The following is a 17,131-nucleotide window of genomic DNA, read 5'->3' on the forward strand; positions in this document are numbered from 1 at the left end:
TACACAGATGTCCGTGTACCCAATGATGCATCATGTGCACAGTGATACAATGTATGCAGTGCAAGGTATGCAGTGACACAATGTATACAGTATATACAAACGTCAAATCTTTATACACCCAAAAAAAGGAAAGAAAAGAAAAAAGCCGACACTGTAGGTGGTTGGGAAAGACCCTGCCGGGCAATTCCAGGCCAGGGTGAGCGTGCACGGCCCCCTTTCTGGCCCAGGTCCACTTTGGTCTCCGAGGTCCCCTGTCCTTGCCCAGCGCACCCACGTGGCCCTGCCTGCCTGCCTGCTTCCGTCCTGGTTCGGTCCAGGTGTTGCTGTCCCCGCCGCCGGGCTCTCGGCCCCGTCCACTTCACCAGCTGGGCAGGAGGGCGCAGGATTCTCAGACAAGGATCGGGGCTTCCGGGAGCTCGCCTGGGGAGCAGGGGATCTCAGCACCGAGAAGCGTGCGATTTGTCACGCTGCAGGGTTCGGTGACAACCGCCCCCACAATATTGTGACTTATGTGGGGGGTGAGTGAAACGATCGGATTAGTAGCAGAGCAAACGGTCCCCCGCCGGCGTGCTCCGTGGAGGTGGGGTGTCTCCGCGCGGGGCCCCAGCAGCCGCCTTTCAGGGCTTCTGGGGACATCAGACAGGGAGGAAAGGGGTGGGCGGTGGGGTGGGGTTGTCGTGGGAGAAGCCGCTGTGCTCTGCCGGAGGACAGAGAGATTTGTGTGTGGGGGGTCATCCAGCCGAGGCCAGGTGCTCCCGGGCCAAGAGCCTCGGCCAGGGGACACCTGCCCCCGTCACAGCCTGGGTGACGTCGGCGAGCCTGCCTGCTCTGGGCCCGCGTGGGTCCTGTTCCCCCCAGGTGCCCAGTGAGAAAGGTGACTCTTTGGAGCTCTGAAATGGCAGCCCTCGGAAGTGTCGTCCTCCCTCGACTCCCCTGTGGCCTCCTGCTGGCCCCCCAGCCTGGCCGTTCACAGCAAAGGCCAGTCAGGCTGTCGGTGCAAACCCCCCCCCTTCTCTGCGGCTCTGCCCTGGGTGAGCCTGCTAACGTGGGTTGGAAAACGTGGGTGGGAGTAGCCAAGGGTTCCACAGGCAGTTACTGCAGGTGACTGAACTGTCAGTGAGCAGTTAAAGTCGTGCAGGACGTGGGGAGATGTGCCTGCTGGGCGACCGGTCCGCTCGAGTCCCCCTCCATTCCGTGTGCCCCTGGTCTGCAGGGTCACCGCCCTCGGGGGGAGGCGGCCACACAGGGTTCAGGCTGCTGGCTGGAGAAGCCCCGGAGGCCCAGCGTGCCTGCAGCTGCGACTGGCTGCAGATGCGACGTCAGCACCATGGGGGTCAGGCCGGATGGCTCTGTGCGGGGCCTGTCCCTGGGTGAGCACCGCCCCCAGCCAGTGCGAGGCCCCAGAGGAGAGTGCAGGCTCCTCCTGAGCTGCGCCCGCGGGCACGGCTCCTGCAGGGTGTGCCCGCTGCTCCCGGCCCCCCTGAGCCCCTGACGGATGCTAGCGGGCCTTTGCAGGGCACCTGCTGTGTGCAGGCCCCAGACTAAGCCCTTCGTGTCCATCCCAGCAGCCCTTCCAGGTGGACGCCATCACTACCCCGAGTCACAGAGGGGAGACGCCTAGTTCAGGGTCAGACACGCTGGAAGGGCAGTCCTAGGATCAGAACTGGGGTCTCCCGACTCTGGGGGCTGCCACTGTCCCCTCTGCCTCTCAGAGCCCGGTCGGTGCGTCCGCAGCCTCGCCTGCCGGAGCGGCCTGCTGTCAGACGTCGGGGCGGAGAGAAGCACCCCGTTGCCACTCCCGTGCTCCCCTGCCCTGGCGGGTGCGGCCCAGTGGCTGGGTCCCTGCACCCTGGGCCGTCCTCCCCTGGATCAGTCACCCGCCACTCTGGGGTCCCCCCAGTCAGCCGTGTGGGTGGCGTGTCTGCACATGTCCCTCTGTGCCCGTCTGCAGGAGTGCTGGGCCACGCGTGTCTGGAGCCGGTGGGGGGGGGCTGTCACAGCCCCCGCTGGACCACTGCAGGGGGCGCCCTGTATGTTGAGATGCTGCTGCACCACGGTGGGGGAAGAGGGGCTTTGGGGTCGGACAGACAGGGACGGGTCCCGTGCGGCTGGGTCGCGGGGGGACGTTGGGTGCTGGGCGCGGCTGCTGGCCCGTGGCCCGGGCTCTCGTCAGACGGGCACGCTCCGTGGCCTCGGGTGAGTGGCAGCCCCGGTGTGTGCGGAGCAGCAGCAGCCCCGGCCCTGCCGATGCCCGGGGCACACCGCACCGCTGTCACCACGGCGACCTCATATCGCCACGGCGACGCCAGGGTGGAGCCAATGCTGCTCTCCTCTAGCTGAGGAGCGTGTGTGCACGTGTGTACACGTTGTACACACATACACGCGTGTGCGCGCACACACACACACACACACACACACACGAGCGTTCAGGCCGGGTGGGGGAGGGCGGATTCCTCTGTAGGTGCCGCCTGCCCCGGGGGCGGGCGGGTGTGACTGTCCGACTGTCCCCTGGCCCCGGCGAAGGGCCTGCAGCCGGCTCAGCTCCGAGGCCTCTCCTGCACGTCCCCATCAGCCCGTCGTCCTGGGGCGACGCCGTCACCCAGGGGTGTCGGGCGCAGCCGACCTCTCGGGCGCCCAGGCCCCAGGCCCGCCCTGGGAGGGGCCCTGGGGAAGCAGCGTGGCATGCCCACGGTGACCACCAGAGGGCACTGCTGGGCGCGGGACCCCACCCTGCCGCCCCCCCCCCCCCCCCCCCCCCCCCCCGGCGACCCCGGCTCCGTCCCCGGCCCACCCTCCGCTCGCTCAGAACCTGCCCCCGGGGGAGGCGCCCAAGAACGCGTCTCCGGCCTCCGGCCAGTAGCCCTTCCCTGGACCTTGGCCCGTGGCTCAGCGGCCGGGAGGGACGGAGCCCCTCCCCAGGACCCCAGGGCTCTGACCCTGGGCCTCCAGGCGGTCCGGCCGGCGGTGCCCGCAGGGAGACAAGGTGGGGCCGGGGGGTGGGGGGGCCGGGGGCCGGGCTCCTGGAAGGACGCGGACGGGGAAGAGGGCCCGGCCCGGTGCAGTGAGACGCAAGGAGTGTCTCTTCCTGTCAGGAGCCTCCGTGACCCAGGAGACCCGGGCGGCCCTCCCCAGGCCGGCCGCCGGGAGTTCACGTTTCCCCTTAGAAAGGACACCTTCCTGCGGGGCCTCCTCCCGCCCACTCGCTCTCTCCCGTGTGTGTGTGTGTGTGTGTGCTTGCGTGTGTGTGCGTGCGTGTGCGTTCCATGGCGGCAGCAGCGATGTGCACTGAGCACCTGCTGTGCGCGGAGGGCGGGCACGCTCGCGGTCTCGGGCGACTCCTGGCCACCTCCTCGCTGGGACTGCAGGCCCCTGGAGCCGTGTCCTCTGTCCAGGCTCCGTCCCCGTCCCCCCCCCCCGCCGCGTGGCCCTGGCCCGGGGCCCCATCTGGGCACCACACTCTCGGTCCCCGCGCCGGCGTTCGGGAACCAGAAACACACACGTGACCTTTCTGACGGTCGTGCTGCCTGCCAGCCCTCCCCCACGACGGCCAGGGGGCCGCTCAGGAGGTGACGCGTGCCAGGACAGACGGGCACGGCGGCCGCAGAAGTGACGTGGGGCGGGCGGCAGCCCCCTCCTCGGAGCGGCCGGTCGGGAGGCCTAGACACACGGTGCTGCGCACAGGAGACGCTCCCCTCCACCCCACCCCGCTCCCAGGGGCTCCCGGCAGGGGAAGGAGCGGGGCCGGGCCGGGCTGGGCCGGGCCGGCCGCGGGTTCCCAGCAAGGTGCCGCCTGGCCCCTGCCCGCCGGCCGCAGCGGCGTCGTGGGGGAGGGGCCTCTTGAAGGGACTCCGACGTGTTCCCTCCAGTGGCTCAGGAACCTCCTTCTCCTGCTGAGGGGGCGGGGGTGGGGCACTGAGGGGGCAGGGTGGGCTGCAGAGGGCCAGGGCCGGGAGCTGCAGTTCCCCCGGAGGCCCTGGGGGCTCCGTTCTGCTCAGTGGCCACAGGCCCCAGCGTCAAAATGAGCAAGGGAGGGACGGCTCGGGGCCCCACGGTGCGTGCCCTGGGGCCTGCTGTGCTCTCGGGCGCGCACGGCGTGTCTGACCTCGGCCCCCTGCGAGGGCGGGTGGGTGGGAGCAGAGTGGTCCAGGGCCTGGGTTTGGGCTGCACACGGCCTGAGAGGCAGGGGGCCGGCCCCAGGGAGATGGTCTGTCTCCATTTCCCGGACCCCCAGGGCCCCAGCAGGGAGCCCCGCACTCACCCCACGCTCCCCTCGCCCCCCAGACCCAGAGTCCCAGAGGAAGAGGACGGTGCAGAACGTGCTGGACCTTCGGCAGAACCTGGAGGAGACCATGTCCAGCCTGCGCGGGTCCCAGGTCACCCACAGGTACGCTGCGGGGGGGGGGGGTGGTCATGCCCTCCACTGCCCGCTCCTGTCCTCCGGGGCCCCAGGTCTCCCCCGATGCACTTTTGCTGCTCCGCCTCCCCTCCTGCGTCACACACGTGGTGTCACTGAGCGCGCTCCTGTCCGCGAGGCACCGAAGCCCACCTCACACTCAGGTGTCGGAGGCTGCCCTCCCTGCTCCCGGGGTCTCTGTGCTCCGCGGTCAGGGTCCCTCTTGGCGCAGTGGGGCACACACAGCGTTGCCCAGACTCCGTGCCGTGTGGGCAAGCGCCCCATCCACCGCCCGGGACCTGTGGCTGCCAGCTGCCTGGGCATCACCATCCCCCCCCCCCTGCAGGGCGGCCTGAGCACAGCCGTGACTCAGAGCCTCCCTCACTGCCGCAGCCGCCGCCGCCGCCTCGGGCCGCCCTGCTGAGCTCATGCGGCGGCTCTGAGGGAGGGGGGACCGAGGGCCTGGCTGCACTGAGTGGGGGTGGGGGTGGGGGTGGGGGGCAGCAGGCAGCAGCCAGGATTGGGAAATCGTGGGGCTGTGACACAGGGAGGCACAGAGAGGGCCTGGCCGCCTCTCCAGCTGGCCTGGAAATCGGTTCCTCCCCATCTCCCGGGGCTGCAGAACGAGAACAGAGTTGGGACACAGACAGGGACAGTGGGAAAAGGACTTTGTTAGACCGAGTGTGTGGCCCAGTGATACCCAGAGTAAATTTACATACCTCCAGGGACGGAGACCTCATTATCTCTCAACCCCCACCCTCCACCCCATGTGGGACGGGGGTCTGCCCCATTGCATTAGAGACCCCGTGGATGAGGTCTTGAACGTCCTCCTGCCCCATCCAGGGAAGCTGCTGGATCGGCACTCGGCGTTCATCCGCTGCTCCCGGCCCCTGAAAACACTTAGTTGCCAAGGGGGTCGGTCACACCCCGAGTGACTCACCGCCAGGAAAGGGCAGAGGCGGCGGCTGCAGCCTCCTGGGGCCACTGACTCTGAGCAGCCAGCCCCCCAGGTTCAGCAGAGCCTCGTGACCACAGAGGCAGGCACTGTGGGGGGCAGGGGTGCCAAAGGCCTTTTGCACACAGCTGACCAGTTTGGGGGCACCTCGGGCCTCTGGCTGCTGTCTCCCCGCAGGGGAGAGGGAACCGAGAGCCCCAGTCCCGGTTTTCTGTTCACACGGACCAAGGGCCACTTCTGCTGTGAGCCCGGGTTCCCGTTCCTCCGCTCCTCCGCTCCCACGCGGGGAGAGCGGACAGCGGCCCCCTGAGTCCTTACCCCCTTCGACTCTCCCTCCAGTGCTTCCCGTCCCCCAGCCCCTCCCCCAGCCCCGGGGCGGGCACGGTGCAGGCCCTCCGTCCCCAGGCAGAGAGGGGGCGTCCTGGGCAAGTCACCCGAGTCACAGGCTGGTCCGCGTCCTGCAGGCTCAGGACCCGTGCGGCCGGGGCCAGCCCTGCGTGGTGCCCGGACCTGCCCAGCACCTTTGGGCGCCATGCCCGAGGGGCCCACGGCCCAGGGAGGGCTTCTGGCAGGGCCGTCCTCGCCCGGGAGCTCACAGGCTGGTGCTGGATTCAGTTCCTTCCAGAAACTTCTGTTCCTGCCCTGCTTCCCCTACTCCCCCAGCAAGGGGAGCCTCGCTCGCATCAGGGGGCAGGACTGGGGAGGAAACGAAACTCCCTCCTCTGCCCCCCGGCCGGCTGCCCCTCCACAGAACGTGCCCCCCAGATGGAGGCCTGGGAACGGCCTGAAGCCGGAACAGAGCCCTCCCCCCCCAGCGACCCAGGCACGGAGGGACGGTCTGGGGTGGGCGGGGGGGGAGGGGGCGCTCCGGGCGAGAGCCGGACAGGCAGACAGGCATCGGCCCTCCAGCCGGACACTCAGCAGGGGCCCGGCCCTGCCCTGTTCCATCTCTGCGGTGTGAACCAGCTATGCCGCCCGTCCCCCAGCTGCCCTGGGCCTGGGCCTGGGACCCTGGACCTCTCCCTTTGCCCCCTCTGTTCCCTGCCCCCCCACTGACCATGCAGTTAAGGGGTTCTCTGGTGACGCCCCTCCCTGCTGCCCCGGGCCTGGGCCGAGGCCAGTCTCCCTGGGAATCGGCCACCCGCCCCAGATCCCCAGGGCTTTGCCTGCGCCCCCGTACCCCACTCCCGCCTCGCTGCTGCCTCGGTTTGGAATGAACCGGCCCTCCACTCATCCGTAGAGGGGAGGCGGACAGAGCGAGTGGCAGGCTCTGATGCTCGGGCGGCCGGAAACACCCCCCCAACCCCCACCCCCAGCTGCCCGCAGGTCTCCCTGGCCCCGCCCCGCTCACTGAGCGCGGCTGCGCACCAGGCGCTGCGTCAGGGCTTTGCCCTCAGGTGTGAGCCGGGAGCCCCCCGCCGAGGTAGCTGTCAGCTGGTGTGCCCGCTGCTGCCCAGCGGGGGAGAGCGCTGCCCTGGGCTGGCGTACGGGCAAGTGGCCGTCAGCCCCCACCACAGAGTCTGCGCTGTGAGGGGCACCTCCGGTGGCCTTCCCGGCTCCGAAATCATCTCCTCCGACAGCCTGAGATGACAAATGACAGGCGTAACTCCCACAGCGGAGGCCTCCTGGAGGGGGTGGCCTGGGCAGGCGGGGGCTCTGGGAGCAATCTGAGGGCCTCCTGGAGGAGGTGGCCCGGCAGGCAGCAGGGCCCAGACATTGGTGCCCAAAGTGACCCGGCCCCCCGCCCCCCAGCTCCCTGGAGATGACCTGCTACGACAGTGACGACGCCAACCCCCGCAGCGTGTCCAGTCTGTCCAACCGCTCGTCCCCTCTGTCCTGGCGCTACGGCCAGGCGAGCCCGCGGCTGCAGGCCGGCGACGCCCCCTCGGTGGGCGGGAGCTGCCGCTCGGAGGGGCCGCCCGCCTGGTACGCGCACGGGGAGCGCGCCCGCTACTCGCACACCATGCCCATGCGCAGCCCCAGCAAGCTCGGCCACGCCTCCCGCCTGGACGCCGACGACGCCGACCTCAAGTCCGGCTACATGAGCGACAGCGACCTCATGGGCAAGACCATGACGGAGGACGACGACATCACCACCGGGTGAGGGCGGGCCCTGCCCGCGGGGCGGGGTGGGGGGCCTCGGGCCGCTGCACTGGGACAGGCCCCGGGTCCTCGTGGTGGCCGCCCCGGGAGACGCGCGGTCCTTCTCGCCTTGGCGCGCGGGGCGCAGGGCTGAGGTCTGGGGTGGGCGGGGCTGGCGCCGGTCCTCATTGGCCCCTGGGGCTGTCACTCTGTGGGGTGTCTCGTCCCTGGTCCTCGACCCCACGAGGCCCGGAGGAGCGGCCCTGGAGAGGGTGCGTGGGCCTTGCCGACCTCACGCGCTTCCCCGTTTGTGCAGAAAGGGAGGGTGAGGAGACCCGTCTGCCCGTCTCCGGGGCGGCTGAGGGGGGGGTGGACGTGCGTGCGTGTCCGCTGCCTGAGGCGGGATGGCAGGCGCGGCGGCTGCACCGCCTTCCCTGGCCCCCCGGCCCCGCGCTCCGCGTGGCCCCGGTGTCTGCTCCTCGCCGCCCTCCTCCGCCCCCCCCCGCCCGCCGGTCCTGGGCCCTCCTGCCCCTGCCCTCGCCCCGTGGATCCCCGTGTCCTTATCTTTTCCTGCCCCAGGTCACAGGGTGGGGTTTGCAGACCCGCCTGGCGTGACAGCCGAGGAGGGAGGGGGAGGCTGGGAGGAGAGAGGGGCTGGCCAAGCCGCGTGGGTTCTGGAGAGTTCTGGAAGCTTCTCGGGCGTCTCAGCGGGCCGCGTTTCCACCCTCCGAGGGACCACACAGGTAGCGGCGGGGACCACCTCTCCCCAGGAAAGCCTCCAACTTGGAGAGAGGGAAGGGCCGGAGCGGGCTGAGGCCACCCACGGCTCCCGCCCGGGGTGAGCCGGGGGGACCTGGCAGGGCCTGTGCAGCAGAGGCGGCGGCTCGGCAGCCAGACAGCTGACGCCAAAGCAGGGTTGTTTACTGCCTGTAACCCCCAGGGCCCGGCCTTGGCCCGGCAGCCTGCAGCTGGGGTCAGGGTGCAGTCAGGCCCTGCCGGTGCTCCGCAGTCTGGCCGGCCGGCCGCTCTGCCCAGGAAGCCCCTCGCCCCGTGGGGCCTCCCGGCTGGGCGGGGCAGAGGGCAGCCCAGCCCTTGCTCCCAGAGCCCCCCAGGTGCCGGGAGGACCCAGGCCCTGGCCCTCAGGCAGCTCCCAGGCCCCAGCCCCTGCCCGCCCAGCAGCCAGGGCGGACCGCTCCCCAGAGGCTGGGGGACAGAGGACCCTGTCCGTCCGTGCCCTCAGCGGGACGTCAGTGCCTGCTGGGGAACCTTCTTTTCAGAAAGGCGGGTTCCGAGTCCCATCTCGGACCTTCGCCAGCAGATCCCGGGCCGCCCCAGAGAGCCCTGGTTTTCCAAAGCTCAGGGGCTGTGGCTGAGTCCCCCTTCCCACCAAGTGCAAGAACTTTCTCGGGCAGCCACGCCCTCAGCCTGCACCTGCACGGGCTCCGTGTCGGGGAGCTTACCCCATTTCAAATGGAGTAAAGTTGCAAGGAAGTTTCTAAATAGTCACGTAACAGCTGCTTCATTGCAACTTTTGCATACTGGCGATTCAAATTTTGTCATGCGGGGGGGCGGGGAATAGTCGGCGTAACTCTTCATTCAAATGTTGCAGCCTCTTCCTCATGCCGTCTTCTCGCCTCTGGACCGCTGCCCCCCACCCTCAGCCCTGGCCAGAGTCCCCAGTTTATTTTAGTATTTTCTGAAATGAGCCAGTTTTTCCCGCTTGTCCCAGTCACGCCCCGGAAGCTCTCGAGCTGTCCGTGACCCTCCTAGATTTTGTCGCCTCCACGGGTCCCCACTGGCACTGTCCAGCCGCAGCCACGCCCACATCTGACACAGCAGACAGCTCCCAGGTGGCTGCTCCCTGTCCCAGATGACAGCTCGGGGCACTTCTCCCTCTTGGAGAGAGAGGAGAGGAATTTGCTTCTCTAAAAATAGGGAGGCCTGGAATGTAATCTAATAAGAAGATAAGGTGCACGGCCATCTGTCCCCCGACCCCGGCACCCCGCTCACAGGGTTTAGGGCCACGTGGGCCCAGACGGGAAGGAGGTCAGCCTGGCCTCCCTGCGTCCCCTCCCCGTGCGTCCACTTTTGTCCTTGCCAGTGGCCGTCGGGCGGCTGTGCCCAGCTTTGCAGGGTCGGTGGCAGGGGTCTCGGCCGAGCCTGCCCCGGCGCTGGTAGGTCTCACGGCTCCAGGGCAGCCGCTCGCCTGGAACAGAGCTGTGTCCCTAGAGACCCCAGCAGGACTCTGGTCCAGGGCCCCAGCCCAGGGCCACGGGACCTCGGGCCGAGCCGCAGGCCCCGTCCGGAACCGCTCCGTGGGCGTGTGTCGGAACAGCGGGACCCGAGGGGGGCTGCGTGTTCCGGGGCTCTGCGCCCTCCGTGCCTCCCCCCCACCCTCCCCCGCCTGTCCTCTTGAACTGTGGCGGGGGGGGGGCAGGGGCCGGGGGGCTCGGGAGCAGATGGGATTTGTTTCCTGCTTGGCTCTGCAGTGCCCTGGCGCTGAAAAACGTCAAATAAAATAAGCGGGAGGCCCCTGCCTTCGCCGGGCTGGCTCTGTGCGCCCGGGGGCAGTGAGCCCGGGGCCTTAAGGAGACGCCGCCCGGCCTCCCGAGCCGGGCCGCTCGAGGTCGGTGGGGATGGCAGAGGTCCGACCTCGCACGCCCACCCACCTTCTGCCGTAGGAATTCCCTCGCACGCTCGGGCCCTGGCTTCGTAGCTCGTACAGGGAGGAGGAGGGGACCTGTCGGAGCTTGGAGGAGCCATCTTTTCCCTCTGCCTTTGTCTTCTGTTTCCTGGGGGCCCTTCAGCGGCCCACCCGGTGGAGCGCTGGACCGGGCCTGGCTTGGGCCCTTGGAACACGAGGCTTGGGGCAGAGGGAGGTGGGGGCCACCCTGGGGCGGGGGGGACCCGGCGTTCGAGTGCAGCGCCGAAACAGTTTCTGCCCTTGAGTCGCACAAGGAGGAGGAGGCCTCCTGGGCCAGGGCAGGGCAGGGCAGCCCCAGGCGGCCAGGCTGCCTGGGTTCGAATCCCGACTCCCCTCGCTGGTGGCGAGTTCGGGCGAGGTCCTGGTCTCCCGCCGCTGCAGCTGGCCCGGCGGGCAGCGAGGTCGGGAAGGTGTGAGGGTTCAGGCAGGTGACGTTGGGTGCGCACCAAGTGCCGCTCGCGGGCAGCGCCTCTAGCCAACGCCCAGTGACGACAGAGCCCGGGAGAGTGTGTGTGAGCCTTCCCTCCCCCTTGAACCTGATGTCCCCGGGGCTCCCCGGGAGGGGCCTCCTCAGTCGTCTGCCCAGCACGACGGCCACACTCGGACCCAGGGATGCCATCCTTGCATCCTTGCCGGGCGGCTGCGCCGGCGGCACACGGCACCCACGGGTGAGCGGCCTCTTCCCCACCCCGCCCTGGCTGGCGGGCCTGTTGCCCCTCCCTCGAGTGCGGCCGTCGTCACACCGGAAGAGTGTCCTGGGCTGGGGTCCCGCAGAAGTGACCGAGAGATGGAGGTCTGACACCGAGGTGTTTATTGGGGCGGCGGTGGCAGAGCCCTGGTCGGAGGAGGCAGGGAAGGGAGTCGAGGGGGAGGAAGGACCCCAGCGAGGGGTCAGCTCGGCTGCAGGGCTGCAGGGTGGTGGGGCGCAGGGGTTGCTGGGACTTTCTGCGGCATCCAGGGGACAGAGAAGGGTGGGTTTGTCTCCCAGGGGGTCCCGGCTGCTGCGCTGGGAGACAGGCCGCATGCCAGCCCCCAGGGCCCTCGGGGCACTCCGTCGGCACCCACGGGGGCCGTGGCCGCGGCAGAGGGGACCCAGGTGGGACACAAGTGGCATCCATCATAGAGGGCAGGCGGGAAGGAGGGGTGGCTCCAGAGAGCCCCCGGCCCCTGAAACGCCCTTGTCTTCTCCGAGCAGAAGGGCGGTGCCCCTCCGCAGTGCGCCCCGGCCCAGCGGGGCTGGCGGAAGGCGCGAGCAAGCCAGGTGTTCCAGAGCGGCGGCGGCTGGATGGATGCTAGTCGCCATGGCAACCGCGAGGGCTGAAGCTGCGAGGGGCCCCTCCCTCCGTGTGTCCTAGTAACCTACAATTGAGCTGCCGGGTTTTCGTGGAGTTTGATGACAGGCAATTTGGTTGACAATCAGGGTGGGGACGGGGGTTGAGGAGGCTGTGGGGGTGGGTTTGGCGTTTCCCGGCAGCCGCGCCCACCTGCCTGCCTGTGCCCTGGTCCTCCTCTCTTGCCGTCAGCCCCTGCATTTCCCCACAAGGCTTGTTTATGCTCTGCGATCAGCCAGCCGGGCCCGCTCGGTGCCTGGAAGTGCTGAGGCTGCAGGAGGAGCACAGGGTTGGAGGCGCGGCCAGCCGGGAGGGGCTCCGACCCCAGCTCCAGGGCTTCGGGAGGACTGTCCCCGTGGTGGTGGCAGTGGTGACACGAGATTAGGACTGTCGTTTGCATATTGCGCACCAGGATGCCCTGTTATATACGCGAGGGATGCAGGAGAGGCTCCGGAGGAAACCTTACCTCCCTCCCTCCTTCTGGCAAGAGGTGCCTGGGAAACCAAGCCCGTGACGGTCCTGAAGGCTTTAGGCCGGAGCTCGCCTGCCCGGGCGGCCGTGCCCACGCACCCACTTGTCTTCCCTAAATCCCCCTCCTCCAGGAAGCCTTCCGTCATGCACCCCATGGCAGGTGCTTGCGGTCCCATCCTGGAGCCCGTGTCTCATTTGTACGCGCAGTGGGGACGCGTGAGGATTTCACGATCCTCCAACGACAGCGTAGCACGTTCGGTTCCCAGAACACCCACTCGGCACCGTCTCACCAGGCTGAGCAACGCTGTGAATTGGATGAGGACTTGGAAGCCAGCTTCCCTGGCTTGCCAGGATCCCAGCACGTAAAAGTGGCATCTGTGGAGCAGAGCCCAGGCCTGCACCCCACGCGGCCCCGCAGCGCCCCCCCCCGCAGCCGCTCCCCTCTGTCTGCAGCCCACGGGTCCCCAAACCTGGAGCCTGGGAGCGTGTCCATAGCGGGGATCACACCCCTCCCTCCGGAGCCAGAGCTCCCTGGGACAGTGCCCCTCGCGTCTCCCGGCCTCCACCGGGTGTGGAGTCTGAGGCCGTGCTGGGGTCCACGCACCGAGCTGTGTCGGAGAGCACTCCTGGAGTGCCCCCAGGTGACCCCATCCTCCCGCACGGGGCCTGGCTCCAGAGGACCACAAGCAGCCACAGAGCCCCGGGCAGCAGGCGCCCCGCCCCCCAGCCTCTGTGAATGCCGGTCCTTGTGGGCCAGCTCAACGGCCCGCTGTCCCCGGACGAGCACCAGGGGCCAGCTCCCGGCCCCGGGCTGTCAGGCGTCTCTGTCCACTGAGGACAGGCCAGCAGGGCGGGCGGGGGCCTTGCCCACGGAGCTGTGCACGGGGCGCCCACGGCCACGGTGTCACGGCTACAATGTGGCACGCAGAGGCAGACGCCTCACAGCGGGCGTTTGACAACGGAAAGAGTCGGCCCCAGACCCAAAGCACGCAGCCGCCTGAGAGACGGACCACCAGGCACTGCGCGGGCAGCCGGGGCCTCAGAGAGACGGCGGGAGGGGCCGACACCGGGGCCAGCACATGCGTGGCGGGCGCTCCGGGGCGGGGGGGGCTGGTGAGAGGCGGGCAGACAATGCGAGACCTGTCCGAAGTCGGGGTGAGCGGCAGCTGGCGGGGGGCAGGGGACGCAGGGCGAGAGGGCAGGGGGTGCGCAGCCTCCACGCAGGCAGAGTGGGTGGTGGGGGACCCCTCCAGGCTGTGGCGAGCACCCCGGGGCAGGGCGGGGCGTCCTCAGCAGCCTGCCAGCTCGTCCTGGCGGGGGGTGCAGAGGGGATTCTCGTGTGTCTCCTCTCTTGTCCTTTTGTCCCCGTGGGGCATCTCCAGCCTGGGAGACGGGGACTGACTGCTGACCCCACCCCCACCCTCCTCATCTGACCTCCTGCCCTCTCCCGGCCTCTCTCCTCACCGTCACCCTCCTCGGTCCCTCCTGGCTTCTGTCTCTGCCCCCACGGGGTCGATGACAGGGCCAGTCCGGAGTGACGGGGCCCTGCGAGCAGAGCCGGGGGGCAGGATTCCCAGCACCACCGGCATTCTGCCGAGTGCCACTGCAGGGGGAGGGACAGAGCTCATCTGCCGGCCGTCACCGTCGCTCTCCGACCCCCACAGCCTCCGCAGAGGGGCCCATGCCCACGTGGAGCGGGCTTCCTCAGACGACCCCTGTTTCCGGGGTTTTTTCGGAGCCAGGAGCTGCGTGCTGGGGGCTCCAGCCGGGAGTCGGGGCCCCAGGGGGTGGAGGCCGCAGCTGCCCCGACTCTGGACGCCCCCGCCGGGCCCCGCAGTTAGTTTCCCGTCCTTGGGTGGCAGGGCGGCACCATCGGGGGGACGTTCCGGAGTCCACGTTACTGGGTCAGCTCTGGGCCTGCCCCTCGCTGCCTGCGCGGCCTCGAATGCGTCGCCCTGCCTCTGGGTGCTCCCAGTCGCCGTCCGGAGGGAACAGTGGTGATGATGTCCTCCTCGTGGTGCTGACCCGTAGAGCCCCTGAGGATTCGTAGAGCAGCCCCTGGACCCGGCATCTGGGGACGCAGCAGGAGAGAAAAGAATCTCTTTTAGACTCACACTCGGGAGAGAGGGGCGAACCAGCCGTGTATCGTGGCAGCGTGGGTGGCGCGGTGTGCTGCCGGGCGAGGGGGGGGCGGATCGGGTGGGACAGAGCCACGGACGCGGGCCCTGGGCGCGGGGCTGCAGGCAGGCGGCTCTGTGAGGGCAGCGCGTGCAAAGGCCCTGAGGCTGGGCAGCCCCACGGCCGACGCAGAGCAGCAAGGGGACAGCGGTCGGAAGTGGGTTCGGGGGTAGCTGGGGGTCTTGGACGCGGACTTGGGCTCCCGGCTGCGGGGGGAGAGGGGGGCTGGCTCCAACGTGTCTGCAGGGGGTCTGCCCAGCAGCTCCGGGGAGAACAGAGCCCCGGGGGCCGGAGAGGGCCCGGAGCTCGGGGAGAGAACGTGGTGCCTAACCGGAGCGGCGCCGGTGCAGCCACCGCGGTGAAGGGGCCCGAGGACTGAGCAGACGGGGGGTGCGCCGTCCTTCTCAGCCGGATCCAGGGGAGCTCCTTCTCTGCTTCTCCACGGAGGCCGGAGACGCGGCTCCGTGAGGGGGAGCTCAGGGGGCAGCGGCTGTTCTGAGGTCATGGCTCCGGCCTCCGGGACCTGAGCTGGGAGATCTCGGACACGTGTGCACATGCTCGTACAGCGTGCACACGTCTGCACACCGTCACGCACGGCCCAGGGAGGCCAGCTGAGGGTCCGTCCGACCTCACAGGACGGTCAGCCTCTTCCCCGTCCCATCGTCCCGGCTGCCCCGGGTCCTGAGGCTCACACAGGGGGCGGGGCTGTGGCCGTGGGAGGAGGGCCCCGAGCGAGGGCCGTGAGAACAGCAGCCCACTGTAAGGTCCCGCGGGGGAGGCCGTGTCCCCCTGCCGCCCGCCCGTCCCCCGGCTGCCTGTGGGGGTGGTGGGGACGGCAGGTCCCCTCCGAGGTTGTGTAAATGTTTGTGGAGCAGCAGCAGCTGGAGCATGACCCCTTCCTCCAGCTGGCCCGCCGGCTCCCCAGAGACGCCGCAGCTGGGCCGGGGCCGCGCCTTGGGACGCTGCACCGTGCACCACGGTGCCGCCACCCAGAGCGTGCCGCCGTGCCCCGAGCCCTCTGTCCGAGCCCCAGGCTGCGCTGGGGGGGCAGCGGCACCAACCCGCCCGGACAGCACTGCCCTGCACCAGCCCCTTGCCCCCTGGGAACCCTGACTGTCCCGCTGTGAAAACGGGGGGCTGAGCCACGTGGTCTCGGAAGTGTTTCCGGCTCTGACACCCGGGACCTCTGCCCACAGGAAGGGGTCTCTCGGGGATGCCTGGCCTGTCCTCGGGTCGGGGGCCTAGGGGTGGCGAGGTGAGGAGCAGCCTGGCCGGGTCCCGGGTCAGAGAAGCTCGCCGGGGTCACGCACAGAGAGCTCCTGACGACAACGCAGCATCCCTGAGAGGTCAGGAGCCCCCCGAGGGACTGGATCGCCGTGGCTCCCACGCCTGAGGCCGGACCCCCTAAAGCCGCCCTCCCAACCTCTCTGGGCCTCGCCGCTCAGGCGTGTCAGGACCCTGCCCCCCCCCCCGGCCCCCACGCTGCCGGGGAGCGAGGTCCCGGGTGTGAGCGTGCCAGGCCGGTGGTTCTGTGGATATTTCAGTCAAGGCCGCCCAGACGGCTCCCCAAGACTCGGGGGTCGTGGGGTCTGGGACCAGCCACCCGGTCGGGTCCCCCCACCGAGAGCAGTGTGACCGTGGGGCCACCTCGCCGAGGACCCAACCCAAGTCCTCTGTCCCTCCTTTCTGCCTGGACCCTCTCCTTCCCGTCACCCTGCCCCCCCCCCCCCACACACAGTAAAATGCTCTGGCTCTGCCTCTGCCTCTGCCCGCACCGCCAGCTCAGCCAGGCTGGGATGCATGGGGCCTCCGGCCCGGCTCTCCCCACCAGCCAAGACTTGGGGGGCAGGGGCACCCCGTCTGTGGGAGCTGATCGCTTCGTCACTGATGTGAAGGAGGGAGTGAGGGAGGGTCGGGGACAGCGGGGGCTGCCTCCCTGGGACCCTGTCTCCTCGGGGCTCTCACAGGAGACCAGGTGTGTGATCAGACCCAGGCAGGTGACCCTGGAAACCAGACCCAGTGCAGCTTCCGGACAAGTCCCTCTCTCCTCCCAGCCTCCCTCTGGCCGACCCGCCCACCCTTGAGGTGCTTGTCCGGAGACACCCGGAGACAGCGCCCCCAGTCCTGTGGGTGTCGCTGCTGGAGACGGAGCCTCGGTCCTGGGGACCCTGGGCCTCCGGGGCCTCGCGGGAACCACCCCTCGCAGGAACCTGGCTGGGAAGTCCCCATGCGTGTTAGTCGGGGCTCTGCCCCTGCTCCGGGCACTCCCTGGCCTTTCCGTGCCTCAGTTTCCCCCTTGCAAAGAGCCACTGTGACGTCCTGGCCTGGGCTCCCTGAGGAGCACCCAGGAGGCCTGTGCCCCCCGCTGTCAGCAGGGCGTCGCCCCTCCTCTGCGTGGGCCTGGGCTGTCCCCGCCCTCTGCCCCCGGCTACCACTACGCAGCCGGGACACAGGAAGGAGCCTCAGAAAGGGGGAGGAGAGCCCCCCCGCCATGTGTCCCCCACCCCCCACTGTATTCAAGTCAACCAGGCACCCCCCATGCTGTCACGCCCCCCCCCAAGGGGCAGGCCCGCCTCCCCGGGGTCACAAAAGCCCCACCGCACTCCCCACTGCCACTGTCCAGTCAGCGACCCAAAGGGCCTGGGGCGGCCGAAAGTGCAGGTGCTGACTTGCACGCTGTGTATTTAAGGGGCAACCCTCCCCCTGGGCCTGCTCCTTCCCCTGGAGCAGCCCCCCTAGTTTCTGCCAAGGGCACAGGGGTCAGAAGGCAGAGGAAGGCGGGGGCAGCCCACCTAGTCCTGGAGGAGGGCCGCGGGCCGCAGAGGGCCGGCCCCTGTGCTGCCGGGTTCCACCAGCTGGGCTCAGGACTCAGACCTGGGGGTGGGGGAGACAGGGTTGGAGACCCCCCCCAGCACACAACCCTCTTCGGGGTCTCAGAAAGCTGAGGATCCCGCCCGCCCCTGGGCTGAGCTGCCTGACACTTCTTCCTCTTTCTCTCTCTCTTTTTTTTTTAAGAT

The 17,131-nt window shown here is 69.4% G+C and overlaps 1 protein-coding gene across 1 annotated transcript in view; it reads left to right on the forward strand.

The window, feature by feature from the left end:
• The window catches only part of NAV1 (neuron navigator 1), a 130,130-nt gene that overhangs the window by 70,032 nt on the left and 42,967 nt on the right, over window positions 1-17,131 (forward strand). The window contains 2 exon segments of the mRNA XM_028531110.2: window positions 4,282-4,384; window positions 7,101-7,448. Coding sequence (XP_028386911.2) covers window positions 4,282-4,384; window positions 7,101-7,448 — 451 coding nt within the window.

The sequence above is a fragment of the Phyllostomus discolor genome, chromosome 15 (genome assembly GCF_004126475.2).
Source record: "Phyllostomus discolor isolate MPI-MPIP mPhyDis1 chromosome 15, mPhyDis1.pri.v3, whole genome shotgun sequence".
Taxonomy (NCBI): Eukaryota; Metazoa; Chordata; class Mammalia; order Chiroptera; family Phyllostomidae; genus Phyllostomus; species Phyllostomus discolor.